This window comes from Carassius auratus, chromosome 40 (genome assembly GCF_003368295.1).
Source record: "Carassius auratus strain Wakin chromosome 40, ASM336829v1, whole genome shotgun sequence".
In the NCBI taxonomy this organism is placed as follows: Eukaryota; Metazoa; Chordata; class Actinopteri; order Cypriniformes; family Cyprinidae; genus Carassius; species Carassius auratus.
In genome coordinates, this window is record NC_039282.1 from 7959509 (window position 1) to 7980294 (window position 20786).

The 20786-nt window shown below is 36.2% G+C and overlaps 1 protein-coding gene across 2 annotated transcripts in view; it reads right to left on the minus strand.

The window, feature by feature from the left end:
* Positions 1-20786, minus strand: part of LOC113058456 (ubiquitin carboxyl-terminal hydrolase 32-like) — a 44615-nt gene that overhangs the window by 11551 nt on the left and 12278 nt on the right. For both annotated transcript variants that reach the window (XM_026226382.1, XM_026226381.1), the window contains exons 3-15: positions 14510-14615; positions 13834-13952; positions 13148-13307; positions 8856-8987; positions 8511-8618; positions 7054-7169; positions 6649-6711; positions 6382-6465; positions 6156-6217; positions 5652-5754; positions 5094-5283; positions 4055-4233; positions 767-907 (exon numbers count right to left, since the gene is read on the minus strand). In XM_026226382.1, the coding sequence (XP_026082167.1) occupies positions 767-907; positions 4055-4233; positions 5094-5283; positions 5652-5754; positions 6156-6217; positions 6382-6465; positions 6649-6711; positions 7054-7169; positions 8511-8618; positions 8856-8987; positions 13148-13307; positions 13834-13952; positions 14510-14615 (1563 nt within the window). The remainder of the gene's footprint in view (positions 1-766; positions 908-4054; positions 4234-5093; positions 5284-5651; positions 5755-6155; positions 6218-6381; positions 6466-6648; positions 6712-7053; positions 7170-8510; positions 8619-8855; positions 8988-13147; positions 13308-13833; positions 13953-14509; positions 14616-20786) is intronic.

The following is a 20786-nucleotide window of genomic DNA, read 5'->3' on the forward strand; positions in this document are numbered from 1 at the left end:
TTATGACAAAAGTTTGATTTACTATTCATGCATGAAAATGACTTTATTACCACAATCAAAAACAAATTATATTATTTTATTATATTTTAATATTATATATATTTTGTTATATTATAAATATATACAAAAACTTTGTGCTGCCAAAATTATAAAATAATACTTTCAATGACCCTAAATTATTTGTTTTATAATTAATTATAATTCATTTTTATTCACAATATTTAACAAATATTTTAAAGTTATAAAAAAACAAAACAAAAAAACAGCTATTTTTCATATTTACAAATTGTAATTGTAAATTGTAATTCTTCTGTTTAATTATAAAAATGTTTTATAATGAATATTTTTTAAGGGGGAAGAATCAATGAAAAATGATTTCTTAGTTCATCCTTCACATGATGCATCATCTCAATAAAAGATTTTAAATCACCTCCAGAATGTTACCTTTTTACTGTTTATTTGAAGACATCCCATCATTATTAATAATTTTAAGGCTATCTGATATGAATCGTGCTTGCAAAGTAAAGAAAATGAGTTTGATAATGAGAGGCAACACTGTCCAACTGAGTGTTAGGTCACAACAGAAAAGCAAAATCTATGATCAGGAAACAAGTTTAGTAATATCTGACACTGTTCATGTGACACCTCATGACACGTCATTGGGAATATATTGTGTCAAAGCAAAAAAAACCAGAGCAAATGACATTCATTGTAGCATACATTAAAAGCCCATGGTGGCAAAACTGATGGGAGATGGCATACATACCGGTCGGGGCAGGCTGAGGTTGGCCCCATACCAGTGGTAAAGCGCCCTCCATACCGGCTCTGGCACAGTCTCAAAGTCCCGGCCAGACACCAGCTGTTGGGATTTCTTCAGCAGGCCTCCCTCCATAGTCACTGTGGGCGCCTGGACAAAACAGAATCGCTCACTCAAAGGAAGTTCATATTGACAGCAATTTGCAATGGCAATATGTAGTGATTAGGCGACCTCCAGTGAATAAATCACAGGCCTTTTAAACATCCTTCACCCTGCTCTTCTCCGATGACTCTGAGTGGGAGGATGGATGAAGAGGTGGACCGGACCAAAAGTCCCATTTTGACTTTAATTCTGCGATGCATTATGTTGAGTAAAGAAAGCCTGGTAATATGGGATGTTTTATATATAGGAGACTGCAAATGTACTTGTGACAAAGCTTTGGTGCTGGGTGATATGACAATACTACGATGTCTTGCAAGTATCGCGATGTCGATAATAAAAGTCAGTTACAGACGATACCTGTCAATACCGAATATATATATATATATATATATATATATATATATATATTTCATATTGTCCTTAGTTACCATGCACATATTTATTCACATGATATAGAATATTTTGTAGCCTAAGCTAGTAGCTAATTAATAGGGAATAGAAACTATTCTGTAATCATTAATCACACTTAAGGCCAGGAATCGAATAGGCCTACTCCGAATCCATTCTTTAAGCATGAGATGAAGCAAACCCTTCTGTAGCTACCGCATGCTGTTTTCTGAGCTGCGCACACTTCCAGAGGGCTGCACAGAGAGCCAGCTCATAGATTAGTTTGTGGACAAACACACAAAATTGTCAAAATATCCCCGTAAACACAGTTTTGTCACGTAAATGGTTTAGAAAGAAAATGTATGTGTAAAAGATTCATGGACATCAACCTACCCGCTAAGGATGTTTATTTTGATTTTAACCACCAAGATTGTTACATTACAATTTAATTAAATTAGAACAGATAAGTGTATATGACTCATTAAAAAACACATTTGTTTTCCAGGGGTTTCATTTTATATGAACAAATACCAGCATAATCAATAGAACAGTAGGATTCACATCACACACTTGCTGCGCAGAATTAATTCACATAGCCAGTATAAAAGGAATAAATACACAACATATATTAACTTTAAAAAATAACAGATTAACAAAAAAAAAAAAAAAAAACTGTATGGAAAGTAGTAGCCTATAGGCCTATGCCATTTTTGTATTTATTTTTGCACACTCTCCTCACAAACACGCTCAAGGAAAAGTAAACTTAAGATGGCAGAAAGAGGTACATGTTTTCTTGATTTTACAAAAACCCAATGTTATGTTTTTATTGTAAGAGTAAATGTAGTCTTTACCGTTTATGTATTTATCATAAATGACGGTGTGTTTTAAGTAGTTTTCCCTGATGTAAGGAAGCAATTCAAGTGCACGGTGGTGCCTTGAATTTCCGTTTTTGGTCATGCAGAAGTAACCAATTTGTTTTTAATTGCAAATTTCAGACAAATATCAAAAATCTTATAGCTTGACTACAACTAGGGCAGGGCAATTTTTCCGATTTTATCAATTAATTCAAATTCAAGGAATAACGATTTTAAATAGAAATATTACCAAACATTATAATTAGACACTTTGACAATATGCCAATGGAATAGGAAAAAATACAATTCAAGTCAACAGTTAATTTACAACACTAACATAACAATAAAGCTAATGTTTTATATTAACCTTCTGAGTTGATTAATGTGTATACGTGTTATGAGTTATTTTCTCCTGATAACCCTGAAAATAACTTAAATTACACTTTCAGTTTTGATCGTACAGATAAGAGCAATACATCAATCGAATCTGTAAAGGGTCTACTTTTTTGTATACAGACATAACAAAACTTTGTGCATTTATAAAATAAAGATAACAAACAAGGTGTGCTGTCTGCAGCCTTGGTCTGCAGTGATCTTCATTTAAAAACGAGTCATTAAAATTAACTGTGACTCAGTGAATACTCAATGATGAGACATACCGTAATATTTGGACTGTAAGTCACACCCGAGTATAAGTCGCATCAGTCCAAAAATACGTCATGATGAGGAAAAAAAACATATATAAGTCGCATTTATTTAGAACCAAGAACCGAGAGAAAATATTATCGTCTACAGCTGCGAGAGGGGGCTCTACGCTGCTCAGTGTAGACTACAGGAGCACTGAGCAGCATAGAGCAGCATAGAGCGCCCTCTCGCGACTGTAGACAGTAATGTTTTCTCTTGGTTCAGTTCTATCGGTTCATGTCAAATTAATTTTGATAAATAAGTCGCACCTGACTATAAGTCGCAGGACCAGCCAAACTATGAAAAAAAGTGTGACTTTCTAGTCCGGAAAATACGGTATATCTATAGAAAGCTTGACATGTCTACTTTTAAGCTAAACAAGTGTTTCCGAAAAATCCCCAAGAAAATGTGGATTACCTCAGGATTTGAGTTTTGGATTTCCTCCGAAAAAAAGAATGAAGCGCTTTATTCAGCAGAGATCATAAACATGAGTAAGTCTCTTTTTATTTATTATATACTTGTACTAGTTTTCACATAACGTGTAAACATTATGAAGTTTCAATAAAAATATACACTATACCATAAAAAAGCTTGATGTAAATAATATAAATGTAACAAATAAATGTAAATGTAACAACTGAAACAAACAATGCTGTTTTTCCAATTTATCCCAAAAAAAACCTGAAAAAATATTCTCAGCTCTTTTCAACATTAATAATAATAATTATAATAATAACAATAAATGTAAATGTAGAATATCAGATTGTTAAAAGGATTTCTGAGGAATTGTGTGAATGGAGTAATAATGCAAAAAAAAATTCAGCTTTGAAAGTCAGCTTTGATTGTTCTTAATAAACTGTTTATCTGCACTCACAAGTGAATATTAAATTATTTTGTGGGATAATTAAATATATTCTAAATAACTTTCTCACTTTCTTTCTTGTAACTCCTCCCTCTCAGACACACACGTGACTAAAAGTCTCATTATGCAGCTCATTATGTGGGTCTTTGTCTTCTCAGGTGATAGTTCACGCCATCTCACATAGACCCTTTCTACACAAAATGTGTCTTGGAAAATTTTAGTCAATAAATTATTTTCTGTGAGTGAGCCTGCAGGTCTATTGAATGCACTTCATCATTTATTTTGATGGACAAGAGGATCAGTGGCTTCCTGGGTTCAGTGGGTGTTCTAAGCACATGGTACACTCACCTTCATGGGCTCGGTGGTCACCAGAGGCTGGTTGTCTATGGCACCAGGTCTCTGCGCAGCCAAGCTGTTGGGTAAATGGCCATTGGTGCTGGAGAAACACTGGTTGTTGTTGTCAGAGATGTTGTGCTGCCGGGCAAAGCAGACGTCTGTGGCAGAGGAACTGGTGTGTGGGGTCAGGCCTGAGAAAGTGAAAACACGTTATGTAATGGAGGCTAAACACTGTATCTAAGCCTTTAGGGCTGCATGATCGCATTCGATAAGTGAAAGCGCGCAGGTGATAGAGATTTACCACTGATTACACAACTAGCTTTAATGACAAGATGCACATTAAATATCACATGTGATTTATCATGGTGCCCTATATGCTTTTATTTCAGGGGTGGACAAACTTTTTGACTCAAGGTCCACATTGAGTTTTTATTTATATAAGTTTATATTAATAAAATCGCACAAATCAGATTGAGAGGGGTGGGATAAACCTTTTCTCAGTGCTAATATTTGAAAACAGCACCATATTTCATTTCTGTGTAAACACCTAATATGGAAATCTTTGAAAACGGTGATGTCATGTGCGTGCATATTACGTTTTTGGTATGTAGACATGTGCAGTGCGTATCGATTTTAAAGGCAAGCACGAACAAACATATGCAACAATGGCGGAGTATGGTACTGTTGTTGTTGCTCAAGAGTTTGATAATCCTTCTTTAGCAAAGTGTGGATTTACTTCACCAATATTACAACCAACAGTGAAGACGCATTATATACATCATACAATCATCACTTCCCTAAAGGAACTGTTTACTAATTAGGTGACAGCACCAACTACTGGCCTGGCATACATATTACAGTGTTTTTGGGCATTTTCACAGATCTGTGTAAACGTAAATCATTTTAAAAACGTTGTTGTGTATACGTGAAACTTTTTGAACACGCACAATCAACTCAGTCAGAATGATTTCATTCCAACTGAAACAAAAAGTGTCCATGTGAACATGGCTACTGAGTCTTAAATTGTACTCTTTACTGAGCGTGTACTTACCAATGCCAGTGCTCTCTGACACCTCTGATGAGTTGGAGATGTTATCAAGGAATTTTTCCTCTGGGGAACTGGGGGAACGGACCACTATTCCAATTCTGTTCAGGACAGGCTCTATAGGTGTTGTGGATTTAGAACTCCTCATCCCACTGCCCTGCACTGACGGCTGCTCCATGACAATCGATTTATTATCCTGTTTAACACAATGGGTTTAAATAATCCGCCATAATGTCAGTATTATCAATAGAAAATGGGCAATGTAAAACTAAATCATCACGCTACTTTTTCACCAGATGATGTCTAACAGAAACAAGGTCCTGGTTGATATTTGTACTATAAAGTGGTCAGATTAAAGGTCAGATTAAATCTTTTACAATTCATTTAGTTTTTCTGTGTTTCCACTTATAATTGCAAGGTTTAAAATGGTTACAATTTAGTTAGTTGATCTCACTTTGTTTACAATGATTTTATTTTAAAACAAATGAAAAGGAAAAAGGTGATCAATCACATGACCCCTTTTCATGGTTATGCAAAGGCTGAATAGACATATTGCTGACTCACATATCTGACATAGTCTCTCCACTGCTGCCACCACTGCATGGAGATCAGGAACCAGTTCTGACCAGGCTGTAGCCCGTGTCTGCTCTCCCTCTCCAGCCAACCCCTGTGCCGTCACACAAAATCTGGGTAGTCAGTTGAAGAACTATAATATTTATACACAACACAAGCACCAAAATAACCCAACAAAACACATTAATACTAAACTTGGGCAATATAGCCAAAGCAATGAAACAGACACACTAATTTGAGCACCATCAGTCCCGCTGGAAAATCTAATTGAAAGTGAAATTGTGTTCTCAATCTCTGTCTGGTCTAAAACCCTGTTATAGGCAGTGGAGGTACGATGGATCCTTATATACAGACGAAACCTAATCACAAGGCTTATTGGAGAGTGAAATACAATACAGCCCTCATAAGGCTTGTTTTAAAACACAGAGAAAGTGCTCTGTAGGGAGTTATAGACAGTGATAGGGTGAGTAAAGAAATGCTGTGTCCTGATCTCACCTAATGATCTGGCCTTCCTCTTCAGGGGTAGCAGGACGCAGGCCCAGGACGATATGACACACCTGATGACAAACAGATTAACAAGTAATTTCAGGCCAGACCCAAGACAATGACGTATATACTTTATTGGATTCACTCGTGTGTACACATTATATAAGCATTTAGACTTATTTTATACTTTTATTTTTTGTTAGTGTGTCCAAAAATACAGTAAACAGGATTGTACCTGAAACAGCAAATTGAGGAACTCATTTGCGAGGGCACTTTTCACACTCCATATCTGATAGTCCTCCAGGGTTAAGTGTCCTTGCTGTGAGAAAAACACAAGATAGAGGTAAACCACAAATGAAACACACATAATAATGTCCTTAAACACTAGATATAAAAAAAATTGCTAAATTTAGAAATTTAGATTAAATTGGTATTAACTAAAGATTTAAAAAAAAAAAATCATGATATGCTATATGCAACATGAAAATGAAAAAATAATTACTTTTGTTGTGTCATGCATTTTCAGTATGTCCTCTACAATGTCTGAAACGCTGGAATCAAACTCCTGAAACATACAGAAGCATAAATCATGAAGTATCATCATGAAATCTATAACTGACATAAAAACGACTCCACTAGATGTAAGAAACACAATGACAGCTCAGGACGCACAAATCAATGATGAATTGATTTGAGTTTAATTTAAATGTATAATTCCATATTAGTGCACACATGAAACAACGTGATTGCATCTCATTTGCAATTGATCAGCTCATAGGCATGTACACAAACAAAATGATGAATATTGATATTAAGTATTTAGTTTAGCTATACCATGCTATTAATTGCCGTTTCTGTGGATGTAAACAGGTTAATTCGATTAGACAATCAGCTGCTCTGCACTTACAGGGAGGGTGTCTGTACGGTTATCCTTCCACACCTCCAGCAACGCCTCCACCATCTCGTGGATCTCATCCCTGGACAGAACTCCATCCCGATCTACATCGAACACTTTAAAACAAACTGCAATAGACAAAGAAGAGGAAAATAAGACAGGATTCCAGACAACGGCTCCTATAAGAAACAAAAATAGGCATCAAATTGTGCCACAGAATACACTTTTTCTTTCTTTCTTTTTTTTAAACACCTTAACATTTCAGTCGTACTGTCATTTGTTTATGTCTCCCCTCGTTTTACAGCATCCACATTTTAATCCATCTTGTAGATGTCCTGAGAAGTAAGGTTCACTTAAAGTTGGAACTAAGCATCTTTTCCAACTTGAGAACTATATAAAGTCACAAAATCTGTGCCAATATCGCAGACCACACACATCCAGTTTGTTTCTCTTCATTAGTATCATGCATTTATATAGGTGGTGTTGAATTTTATCTTTAGCTCCTTGCATTCTTTCTTATCATGTAGACAACAGGTTAAATTAAACTATGAATATGATGATGGGTTCATGCGCCACTTAAACTGAGGTGCTAAAGCGATCATTCATGCCACATTTATGAGCGCAAATGCGGTTTTATTTTTGTGTTTCATTATGATTTTGGCAGAATTTTACAGCTGATACTTTACTTACTTAAAAGGTAAGTGAGCACAAAGCTTATTGAGATTATTGGAGAGGAAGTGCATTAAAAGAACACAGAATATAGACTAAAGATCTTCATAACAAGAAGCCTTATTAGTATCGATTCTACTTGAGAATTGTTAACGATATTGTTAATTTCCACACAGCTGACAGCTTTACTTGTTGGAATTTGTTCAAGTTGGGTACAAAATAGACACTGCTTTTCTGCACTTTTACTTTGCACGTCTCCATAATTTTCGGTCCCTCTCATGCTGCACAACTGGAAGAGTGCCATCTATGCTGGTGTTTGGCTGGTGTTTTGAGATGAAGACTGTTTAAGTCATGTTTTCCCCCAATAAAACTTTGATGCACATTGTCTAAGTTTAATAGATCAACATAAAACATTTCACTTTAAAACAAGCAGGAAAAAGGGCAAAACATTCACATTTTTAATTCAGAAAATGTACATTTGGAATAGTCGCCAGTGGCGATCTCAACAAAAATAGAATTTTATATCTTTGGTTGCACCGTTTTGGTCCCATTCTGGAGCCCTGTAAGATGAGGAACTTTAACATGTTCTTTAAAGAAAAACTTTTATAATTTGTGCAAAATAATAGTGGAATATTATTTAACTGTATTTAGAAAACATAATGCTATGAAATAAGCCTCAACAAGCCAAAGGATTTTACTCTAAAAATGTTTAAAAATGTTTGAAGAAACACCCACAAAAATCCTGCATCTGGCATGGAAAAACATAACTAAAAAAGTATGATAGAAAATAAAATGCTTACACTTTTGCCTCTCCGCTACAGGGCCCCGACAGCACGCTGAGAGCCCGCAAGAAATCTCCTTAAAGTCAATATGATTGTCCCGATTCTCATCAAAGGCATGAAACAAGCCTGGAAAATGAGAGGAAAATGTCAGTGTTTAGATTAGCTAGAAAGAGTAATTGGATTCTCTGGAGATTTTTTATCACAAATGATCCAATACATTTCAAAAGCAGAGACCCACTTCTACTTAAATAGGATGAACCGTGACTTCTCTAGGTGCTGCAGATGCTTTCGTATGTGAGAGTGTTTGTGTGTCTCAGTCCACTGGAGAACCTTTTAAAATTGCTTTACTTAATTTTGTCTTACCTTCACTAAGCGATGTGTGTATAGGGGGCGAGACCAGAGGAACAAAGGTTTCCAAATCAAACCGGCCTGTCCGCGATTGGGCTTTCAGCAGCCAATAACGCTTTTCCAAGTCTATAATGTCTGATTCTTCTACTGCAAGAAAGGAAACACAAAAAAACTTATTTAAAAAATAATGATTTATTTTAGTGTGCAGTGTCAAGCATCAGTAGAGCATGTGCTCCTTGTGTAGGTTGAGCATTAATTATTGCTTAAACTAAAACTGTAATATAAAAATAAAGCTAAACAGAAATAAAAAAAATTTAATATACAAAAAAAAATATTTATATATGAAAATATAAAAAAACAATACAAAAAAAGCATGTAAAAACTAAAAGCAACTTGAAAATATGAGCACTTAGATTATATAAAATATTCTGTAATAACACTGCCATAACTGACATTTTCCTCATACAAATAATTTAGTTTTGAAAGACTTGGAATATAGTGTCACAAGCCATACAGACTCCAGTTTCAGGGGTTGAGTGATTTATGAGTTTGTTATTTAGCAAGAACGGTGTTAATATTCACTGCTTTTACAGAAAACAAGTTTCTAACTGACTGAATTTTCATTGTGTGGATGAAATATTCTTAAAATAGACACAGGAATCATTTTCATAATAAATTAGAAACCACAGCTGTAGCAGACTGTAAGTGGGCTGCGGTGAGTGACATGGACTTTCATTAGATGATTAACATTTAGGATGAGTGAAAGCATGACTCAAGTTAGCCTCCCCGTAACACCATTTATAGTCCAGACTTTTAGTTTGTTGGGGTTAAGAGGACCTAGGTCAACTCTTCTTGCTTGGCCATAATCTCTATCTTAGGCTAATAGGATTGGTCTTGCCCCTCCCACACTGACCATCACACATGAGGCAAGTGTCAAAACATGGGAATACAAATCTGATCTTTTGTTTAGCCTGATGTTCATTTCAGCCTCCTCCCTTCTTTATTATTCAAAACACAATATATCTTAGTGAATGCATTCAATACATAAATAAATAAGCAAACTGATCTACAGAAAAAAAAAAAAGAATTTCCTAAGGATTTCTCGAGACGGGAATAAAAGGCATCTTAATGGAAAGCCTCTGTATTTCCCTGAAACTCCTCCGTTATCTCAAACTCCTGCAGCGCAGTTAAACCTCTATGGTTTGATGGACAGTTGGGAGTATGATTGGATTGGGTCAATAGTCATTATTTCCCATAGTGCTCTGGGAGAGCAAGTTTACTGTCTGAGGGCCGACGACTGAAAGACCAGACAGAAAGTGGCCTGGGGAACTATAGGGGTAAGATCCCATCCACCATGAATCACGATCAATGATTCAGTGTTATTTCAGAAGTGGTTAGGAGAGGAAAGCTATCTTTACACAAAGAAAACTCTAGTCTAAAACAATCTTCCCATCCAAGAGGCATTTAACATATAGCCAAACAACAAATCTCCCTCTGGAATGAAGAGTCATTAAAGTACACCATGTAATTAATGCAGTGACGAAGAATTATCATTATTCAGAGCAACATTATTATTATTACTAAGAACAATAATTAGTTTAGAATAGCTGTTGGGAACTGCTTCAGTGTTATTCACCATTTGTGTATTGAACAGTGAATACTAATCTAAAACACTTATTATGTGTTTTAGATCAGTAAGAGTCTTGTTTATCCTGAATGTTTATAGCTTTGATTGCATCCGTATATCTTAATATGAGGCACCACGTGCACTTCATTTAAAGCTAGCCGTGGTCTATGACTGAAAATATTTGAAAATAAAAAATATTCACAGTTGCCACAAATATATTAAGACAAATAAATAAAAATAAGAAATATTACTTATGCACCAAATAAGCATATGATTTCTCATCATCACAATGATTTCTGAAGGATCATGTGGCACTGAAGACCGGAAGTAATGCTTGACGAAAGCTGTCATCACAGGAATAAATGACATTTGTAAAAATATTATAAAATTGAAAATTCTGTTTTACAATATTACTGTTTTACTGTATTTTTGATCAAATGAATGCAGCCTAGGTGAACACAAGAGATTTAATTCAAAACCATTAAAATCTAAAACTCAAACCATGAAGATTTATGTTTACCATAAAGTTATCATATTTATATATAGCTAGCATATAGCTTCATATACATATTATTTGTAAACTACACACCTCCAAATGCCAGTACTCACCTAAAGGAGCGACTCTATCAGAGTGACAACAGAAGAACCATACCATATTCCACAGCACATGCCACAGCTCTGGCTGTTAGATATGGCGTGTACCATAGCAAACGTTATGTTGGCAAAATACAGTTAGTCTCCATCTCCATATGCAATCTAACTCCTTTTCTTTCTCAAAGATTACTGTCACCCAGTCTTCACTTTCTTCTTTCTGATAGGCCTCTTGCCCGTTCGCACTTGGCCTGGTGTGGGGCATATTCTGGCAGGCGGATGAACCCTTAAACCCACACCAACTCACACAGATCACACAGATCATGACTAGTCCACACCAACAGCACACACATAGCCCTCTCACTGAGCTAAGAGGATAATGTGGAGTGGGCTGCAGATTACCATGGGTTGCCCAGGTAGCTTCTCTGATTGGCTAGAGATGGAGAGCCAGAGCAGTCCTTGAATGACAAAGCAAACTTCTAATTTTAAATGAGCTATTTGCATAGTCTTTTTGTTTTTTGACTTTCTAACTTATATCTAAGGATACAAGTATTTTGTCTTGGTGACATGGTGAAAAGAATAAAGCTCAGCCTTGCACATTCATTCTGTAAAGGAGAAATACACTATCGCTGTTTTACGCTGTAAATATAATATACGTGGTTTTAGAAACACAAACAGAGCAGGTTTGTTGATATTGGTTTGTTCCTGCCCTGTATTAATGGTTGTGTTAAAAGCCTACTGAACATTATTATTAAAAAAATACATAAAAGTTCTCCCTCGCTCGATTCTGACATTTAACAAATGCTTAAAATATGTTAATATTTATTGATCTAAAACAGAAAAGCTTTAATGTATGACAGTAAAGAAATAAAAGTTTTTTCTGTTTTTTTCTGAAGTTTATGTAAATATCTGGTTTCAACTGTATAGTGTTGCTAGATTTATTTTAGAACTTATTTCTTTAAATCATATAAGAACTTTTTTTATAATACTGTATTATAATTATTATTAACACGAATACCAATCTAAATCTAAATCATGGCTATAACAGCATGGTAACTTGTGAATGTGGGTCACTTGAGCTATTCAGCACACCTATAACTGAAAACATTACAGGCTTCCCACATTATGATTTCATGACAGCAAAAGCACTGAGTGACTGAGCGGGTGAGAGATCTTCAGCCCCTAAATAAATCATGAGAAGAACTAGTGCTCAGATTCTGTCACTGTGCGGACTTGAGGTCTCTGAGTGAATGCAGCTATTTCCTCCACTGTGTCACTGTGGTTTTAGTAGCTGGGTGGCAGTGACAGCTGCAGCAGGACCGAGTGTGTGTGTGTGTTCACTGAGTGGGAAGTGTTGCCTGTCACTCGCCGTCATCTCACACAGATGCCTCTCTCCTCGTGGAGGACGGCTGATTTGTGGATCCCTCCGTTTTGTCAGGGAGGAGAGGAAAGTGGACAAAACGAGACTTGCAACTTGCCTAAACATCTACAGAATAGACTGTCAAAGAGCGGATTACGGTCAGCTTTAGCAACACGCAACGTCTCTCACACTTGTAAACGATAACCTAAGTCATTTCTCATCAAAACACAGATTTCTGTAAACACTACAGATGTCACAATTCTCCATATAATAATGAACTGTTCGATATGACATCCATGGTTCAATACGCACTTGTGAATAGCTTTTTTTTGATTTTGCATTTAAATAATTTCCGTGCATTTTATTTTATAATTCATTTTAATATAATTGTTGTTCAGTCCCTTAAAAAAAGTATGATCTTATCCTCTTTTTCTCAAGCTTTTCCAATTACATTTTTTTTTTATACTTCAAATCATACCTCAGAGATGATTGGTATAATTCAAGGCTTAGAACTCTTTAAAAAAAAAAAATCAATCAATTTTATTTAATTTTAAATTTAATTACATTTAATTAAAATTTTAAGAAAATGAACTGAGAAAAATTCTTCCAGAACTAGCGTGAGAGAGGATTCAAAGAATACATAGAGCTTCGAGAGCATATTGAGAGGAAGCATTCAGAGAGTACTGAAAGGTCCTTCAGATAATAATCATAGGGTATAGTGACACTTACAGTGTGTGACACCAGCAAGGGTTTGATAGAAAGTGGGTGTGTCGCTGTCGTCCGTCAATGTGACGCACACACCACCTGACAGCAGCCAGCGGGAGAATGTGAAAGCATCTTTATTCTTCAGAAGCCAGCTCTTAAACTTCTCGTAATTCACCTTCTCTCCCTGAACACAAACAGACAGAAACACTGTAAATAAACACCAGAGTACAATTCTCTAATGAACTTGTGCCCAACTTAAAGTGCATGACAGAAGAGTACAGAATTGAGAAGTTGAACTGTATGCTAGTTGCTTCTCTTGTTCAGTGTAGGGGAAGCTTTCTAATTAATATGAACTCAATTCTATTGTATGCAGATATGTGTGAGTGGGTTGAGTAAAGAGATAAGAAAGTGTTTGAGAGCTGCTGCCAAGGGATAACCAACAGAAGTGCTGCAATCAGTGGCTTTTCCCTAAAACAAGAAAGTGATGCTGCAGGAGGAAGAATGAAGGCTGAGATGAGAGTGCAACTTACTGAAGAGCTAATAAAGAAATGGGAAAGAACGAATGTTAAAGCATATTACATAACCTTATTGGCTGCAACATTTGCACTGTCAACCTTTTAAGCTTATTATTAGAGCAGGGCTATAACTGGCTGGTATAAGAGGCTGGTGAGACTGAGGTAAATGACACAGGTTAGTTTTCCTGCACTGACCTCTGTGAAGCACTTCCTAAGTGAGGGTGGGACCTCCCCATCCACTGAACGGAGCATGTTCTCCACATCCTCCCGGACCACATAGGTCCCCGAATCACTAGCGAACAAGCTGAAGATGTCTGTGGATAGAGAGGACATGCTGGTTAATACACACGTACCTTATCAGGGTCTAGCAGGCAATGTGTCTCGCACCCTCACATCAATCACGGCTGTCAGTAACACAGCGAGACACACCAGAATAGACAGTACATCTATGAGGAATAACATGTGAAGTAGAGTGTGCATGCGGCTACCAGTTTGACTAAAGAAATGCAGAGAAAAACAAAGCTAAATAAAAATTGTTGTAGAATTGAATATGCTGAACCAGAGGTGTGATTGATTAGATTGCTGTTTAAAATGGAATTAGTCTGGCACCTCTTGTAACTTGTGCAAAATGAATAAAATACACATGTACATCTGTAAAGCCAAATAAGGCTATTTAGATGTTTAAATTCTGAAAATAAAGTAACTAACCAGAATAATTATTCTATAATGCATCATGCACAGAATTTAAAAAACAAATTTGTAGAACATTTAATTACAATGAAAAGCATCAAAATAATGTGTGAGATCAATGTTAAGAGTATAATAGAGAGAATATGGGAGTGGATAGTCATGTGCCCCTCTGTGAACCTACATTTGGCTTTCTCTTCATCACGTCCTCTTGTTAATAGAACCAGCCCGACGATCAGGTAGTTGAAGTGTAGCCCTTTGGATGTGCCACCAAAAGAGCTGTAGATCACCTACAACAGATGAGAAAGGGAGAAATTATGCACGTTAAACGTGGCCTGTTAAAATGCACATAACTCAGCATTTAATTCTCTTCAAAAAAGAACACTTTGTGTTCGTGTACGCTCACACCCTTTAATAAGAATTTTGCAGCTGTATGAGTCACAGTGATAACTGGCACTGAGCTACATTTTGCTACTGAACTCAACCTTATGCTAAATGAGCAGGGATGCAGCAACTACCAATGGGAGTGACGATAGTTCTCCACTATTTGATGCAAGTAGGATTCTACTGTAGAAACCAACAGCTCAGATATTTGGTGACTTCCGATGATATAGTGCATTGTCAGTCTGAATACCCCTTTTTACAGAACACAGGAAATAATGCAAAATTACATTGAATTGCACATAATGATTATGCAAATGTCATACAATGAGATCTATACAGATTATACAGATGACAATAACAAACTTAGTTGAGTTTCTAAATAATAATAAAAATAATTTAAATAATAATAATTAACAAGCATAGCAAAACAGGTTGGATTCTTTTTTTTAAAGGTATTTACTAGAACAAAGGAAATTCTTTTGAATTTCACCATAGTTACACAATGAAAAAGGTCATTACTTCAGTATCATCATCAGTATGCTATTACCTAATCTACTGGTATTCAGCGCTTAAGACAGACAGCCTGGTGTTCGTCGTTATCTCAGACCTTTGATTTCCGCTGAGATTCAGAGAAACATCAGACTTTAAATGATAACACTCCCTAGATACATATCTCCTGATAAATCAGCTACAGGAAACATTACATTGTCTCTACCCACACTGCAAGGCTACATATAATGTGTTGCAGTATAAAAAAATATCTCTGCAAAATGTAACCCAGCAGGAGGCTTACCAGTAAAATACTTTTCTTCCTGTTTTTGATCATTTCTATTCCACAGAGACATCTCGCGCAGACATAATTCACTTTTATGCCTGGTGTGACACCATGTCTTACCCTTAACGGCACATATAACTAAAATTTTCACGCCTCCAGAAGCCTAATGCACAGCCAAGTGCTCAGCGGCATACAAGACAAACATTTACTAGGAAAAAGAACAAGAACATTGTAATGTTTCCTGCATTTCTGTGCAAGCTGGCAGTGTCAAAGCTGGGATTTCAACACATTGACAGGTACTTTCCCTGTGGTATCAATCTTAGTCAAACAGTACATGGCCAAGTCTGAATGAGTCTTGCCTGACAAGTTAGACCATAGCTTTACTGGTGGGCAGGGTTTAAAATTTCACTTCTTTCACCTTAGCTACTAGGTCAAGGAACTTCTGACAATAAAACATTTACACACATTTTTGTGGATTAAAACAAAAAGTAAATACAAATAAATAAATTAAGAAAATATGTATTAGGAATGCATGATATTGGATTTTACCGATATCCGATATGCAGATATTTTTCAACTCATTATGGCCGATATCAATACCGATATATTTCCTTTTGTTTGGAAACAACACCAAGTCTTTCCTGCACAGAAATTTTTAAACATTTTACAAATTGTGTTAGTTTTTAAGAAGAACTTATTTTTTAGAATTAAATAAACAATAATGAAGGTTTTTTATGCTTTTAGTACACTGAAGCTTTGAAAAGAACTATAAATAAACTATATATATATATATATATATATATATATATATATATATATATATATATATATATATATATATATATATATATATATATATTAGTGCTGTCAAAATTAGCGCGTTAACGCATTCGATTAATTTGAAATATTTAACGCGTTAAAATAAAATAACGCAATTAACGCGGTTGCAGTTTTTTTTATTTCCAGTTGTGGCCTATGTGTGTTCAACGTGCAAAGAAATATGGATAAGACCAAGGAAGGACTTTTAGACGGAAAGTTTCAGTATAAAACTCTGCCGGATTACTCTTCAGTCTGCCACAAGAAACATTATGACTGTATGACTGTAACAGTGCGTAAATCAGACCTTTCTGTAACGCTAACGTTAATAAGCTTAAACGAAAATAAAGAAATAATTGTGTAGCGGAGTATTTTTTGTACACAGTGCCGCGAACTGTCAATCACTCCTGTACGCGTGCATCACTGTCCTCCTCAGCTGCAGCAACTTGCGCTCTCTCTCTTCATCAAGCTTTAAAACAAAAAGGGGACAAAAAGATCATATTGTCTTTGTGCATAGGCTATAGATTAATTAGATAAATTAATATCTAAATGTGTGCCTTGCCGTCTACGGTATTTTTTTAGAACTTAGAAAAAAGATGCTTCAGCCAATGAACAGCCAGCGGGGGATCGACTCAACCTCCGCAGACAGTTTTTAATGTTTATCAGACAATAAATACTCAAGATTTTGCTTTAGTATAACTCACAACGAGTTTCACACACCTTCTCCGGCCACGTTGAGTTGTTGACACTTAACAGTGGGAAAAGCGACACATGCGCTATTCACTTGTATAACTTAAGGGTGAATGGGTAATGTAGTTTCTGCCCTGGGTGGGATGAATTAGGAAGCTTGCATTGTGAAGGGCGCTCTGAAAATCGGCAGTGCAGGTAAAAGATTAAAACCTCTATTAAAACAGATGTCCAAATGAGCGTACCGGTACGCTACAAGCACGTTCTGGGCGCACAGAGAGGTGGCGGTACGCTCAAGAGCTATATTTGGAAGTGGCGGTACTGAGTACCCATGCTTACCGGCCCACTTAAAGCACTGGCAATGACTATACTTTGGAATTTTTTTGCAGTCCACTTAGAATTCAACATGGAAATCATTTTTGTTTTTTATTGGCATTGATTGTTTTGAAATTCAAATGGTACTTACATGCCTGTGTTTTTATTTCTGTAATAAATATGGCTTTCAAGCCAACAGTTAATTTGGAGGATATTGATGGTTTATTGCAGGTATGTTGTTTACATGAGAAAATCTGTGTTACAAGTTAAACAAAAATTCCAATAAACAATCATATTTTGAATTTAAATAGTTTCTTTGTCTTGAGTTTACATTAATTATTTACATTTTACATTTACATATCCAAAAAGTTTCAGTCTTTTAATTGCAATTAATCGCGATTAATCGCGATTAATTTTAAAAAATTGTGCGATTAATTAGTTAATTTTTTTTAATCGATTGACAGCACTAATATATATATATATATATATATATATATATATATATATATATATATATATATATATATCAATCGCTGCATTTTTTCCCCAGAAAGATGCACTGTAAGCCCTAACATTTTATTTTAAGATTTTATAATCAAAACACACTCGTTATTTTATTACATCAATTACGGCTTTATTTAATCAGAAACACAGTCTACATTTTGTTTGTGTAGGCCAGTGGATTTCAACCTGTGGGCCGCGGCCCCCTAGTGGGTCGCGATTATACTGCAGGTGGGCCGCCAATTACTATTAAAAGAAATAATAATATCATTCATATATGTAAAAATAGTCATAACATAATAACATAATTTCATATGTAATTAAATAAGAAAAAATGCATCTTAGATATTTTTCGGAAAAAAACTTTCCGAAACTTGTGACAAACCGGAAGGAGTATTTTTGGAACAAAAATACTCCTTAAAACGTACAACTTAATTTTTTTAACTTTGTCCATGTTTATCGGCGAGACAAATCAGCATAATTTTTCATATCGGGCCGATGTCTACAGTATATTTGCATTTAACCCCATTATCGGACGATTCCAATATCAATTTGATGATATTGTGCATCCCTAATATTTATTTACTTAAGAACAACTATAAAATAAATAAAATAAAACCTCAATACAAACAAAATACTAAACGAATCCAAAATTTATGTCTGACCTTTTAGCTAAGTGTTTACTGAACAAATGGGACTGAACAACAAATGTCTCTGAACTTTTGGTTTCCTGGCTAAATGTTTAGTAAATTAACTGGCCAGTTATTCTGGCCAAAATCTATTTATAGTTAACACTAGGCGAGTGCTAATTTTAGACCCTGCTGTTAAGTCTGAATGAAGTTAAGGTCTGGTTAATGAACACTGTGTTGTCATCCATCTCCACAGCTCTGGCCTCAGTTTTGTGTTATTCATGGGAGTACAGCTGGCTGCAGTGTTGGCCAGAGGGCAGAGAGGATGTAAGCACTCAGGCTCAGGCTTGGAGGAGCTGTCTGCACTTGCGTGGAATGCAAAGTTTACCATTATGTTGAAATCACCACACTTCCAGCTTAACATATGGCATTCAGTTGGTTGTTTTAATTGCTAAAGCTTTATCTAATGTCCTTTTGCAGGGCGGATATTGGTATGTGTGCAGCCATTCACACCTTACAAGCTGTTTACATACATGAGTCACTGCATCACTGTGATTATAAGGGTGGTGTGTATTCTGCTTTGACAGCATGTCATATTTACTGGACAAATTAAACATTTATGTAACAGAACGGCTTTGTTTTATTTCATTTGTACCTACATTGTGTAGATACATAATATACAAAAACACAGAAGCCATTCTTATTGAAAGTTGCTTTTATAATGAATAATGTAGCATGTTTCCGTGGCGTGCCGTGTAATCATTGCCCTTTGATGTACTACAAACACTGAGCGACTGAAGGTGGGGGTAATGATCAACTAGAGCGTTCCAGAAGCTGACAAATGCACAGACTGGTGAAAGTTGGAGGAATAAAGGGAGGAAGTGTGCTATGCTGTGAGGGATTTAATGAGGCTGGGTGCTAAAGATCAGCGTGAGGTGATGGTTTGCTGACTGCAAGCTGAATTCAGGGGAACCGACCCACTTATCATAGTGATGAAATGAGCAGCTGGGTTCCTCCTGTCTGTGCCTCCCGATCATGAACGCAGCGTGAGATGTCACCTGCAGCCAGTAGATTAATCACCCACGGGACGCAGACACTGACTACCTGCCATCCATATGCATGTGTGGGTGCGTGTAGGTTAAGTGAATATTACTGACTTTGAAGCATAGTTAAGACACGGCAGAGTTACGGTCACAAGATTAAGCTTTAAAAGATCACCATATAGATTCAAACACCACGGGATCTTATTCCTAAATGACATGATTCTGTTAAGTCAATTAAACTTTTGACAAGTATGATCACAGAGGAACATTAATATTTTATGACATTCCAATTGGCTGATCTTACTTTATATGTGTTTGTAGGAGTATCCCTTACAGCGCTTCTCAAAGTCCGGACTCCGGTCCGGATCCGGACCTGGAGAGAATTCAATCCGGACCCGCCTCCATTTCATATTTCGACAGCAAGTAATTGTGTGTAAGGGATTAAAAGTCTGGATTTCCTACTTTAGTAAACGCATGTCAAAATCATTTGTTTAGTGTTTAATGTCTTTTTGGAGATGTTCCGCAATTAAAGCGAAGGCGATATATTGAAAGTTTTCCTCCGTGATTCAGTTGCCATGACATCCAGTGAGTGTACGTAATACGTACGGAACGTTTGACGTAATTGGGCGCGAGTCGCGCGACGCGACACTTCACCTCAGTAATATAAGCGTTTGAATGTTCGTGGAGGATGTCATTGTCCAGGAAAAGAAAAGTTGACCAAGAAAATAGAGTTTTCAAAGATGATTGGACAGAGAGGTATGCGTTCATTTTGCCCCAATCCAGCACGAAGCCATTCTGTTTGATTTGTAACGAGACAGTTGGAGTTGTGAGTGGAAACGTCAAACGGCATTATGAAACAAAACAGAGCTGTGACACAGCAAGACAGAGCTATTTGGACTAAAATGGTCACAGCTGAAAATTTCCCCAATCTACAGAAAGTAGCCATCTGTGCTCTAACCATGTTTGGGTCAACCTATTGGTGTGAGTCTGCATTCTCAGCAATGAATGCTGTAAAGAACTCACACCGCAGCAGCTTGACTAATGAACATTTAGGCCAGTGTCTCCAGTCTAGAAACCACACCTTTTGTGCCACGGCAGCTGATGGGAGACCGACAGTGCCATTTCTCACATTAAACTGCTCTGTATTTTGCACCATGTTACTCTTGTGGTGTTTTTTTAAGAAAAATCTAGACCCTTAAATTAATTGTTTTGCCACGTTTGCACGTTATTCATGTATTTTGAATGCAGCCACCTTATTTTTTCATAAAACGAATGTTAATTTGTAATACATGTTGATTAAAAACAAGTTTT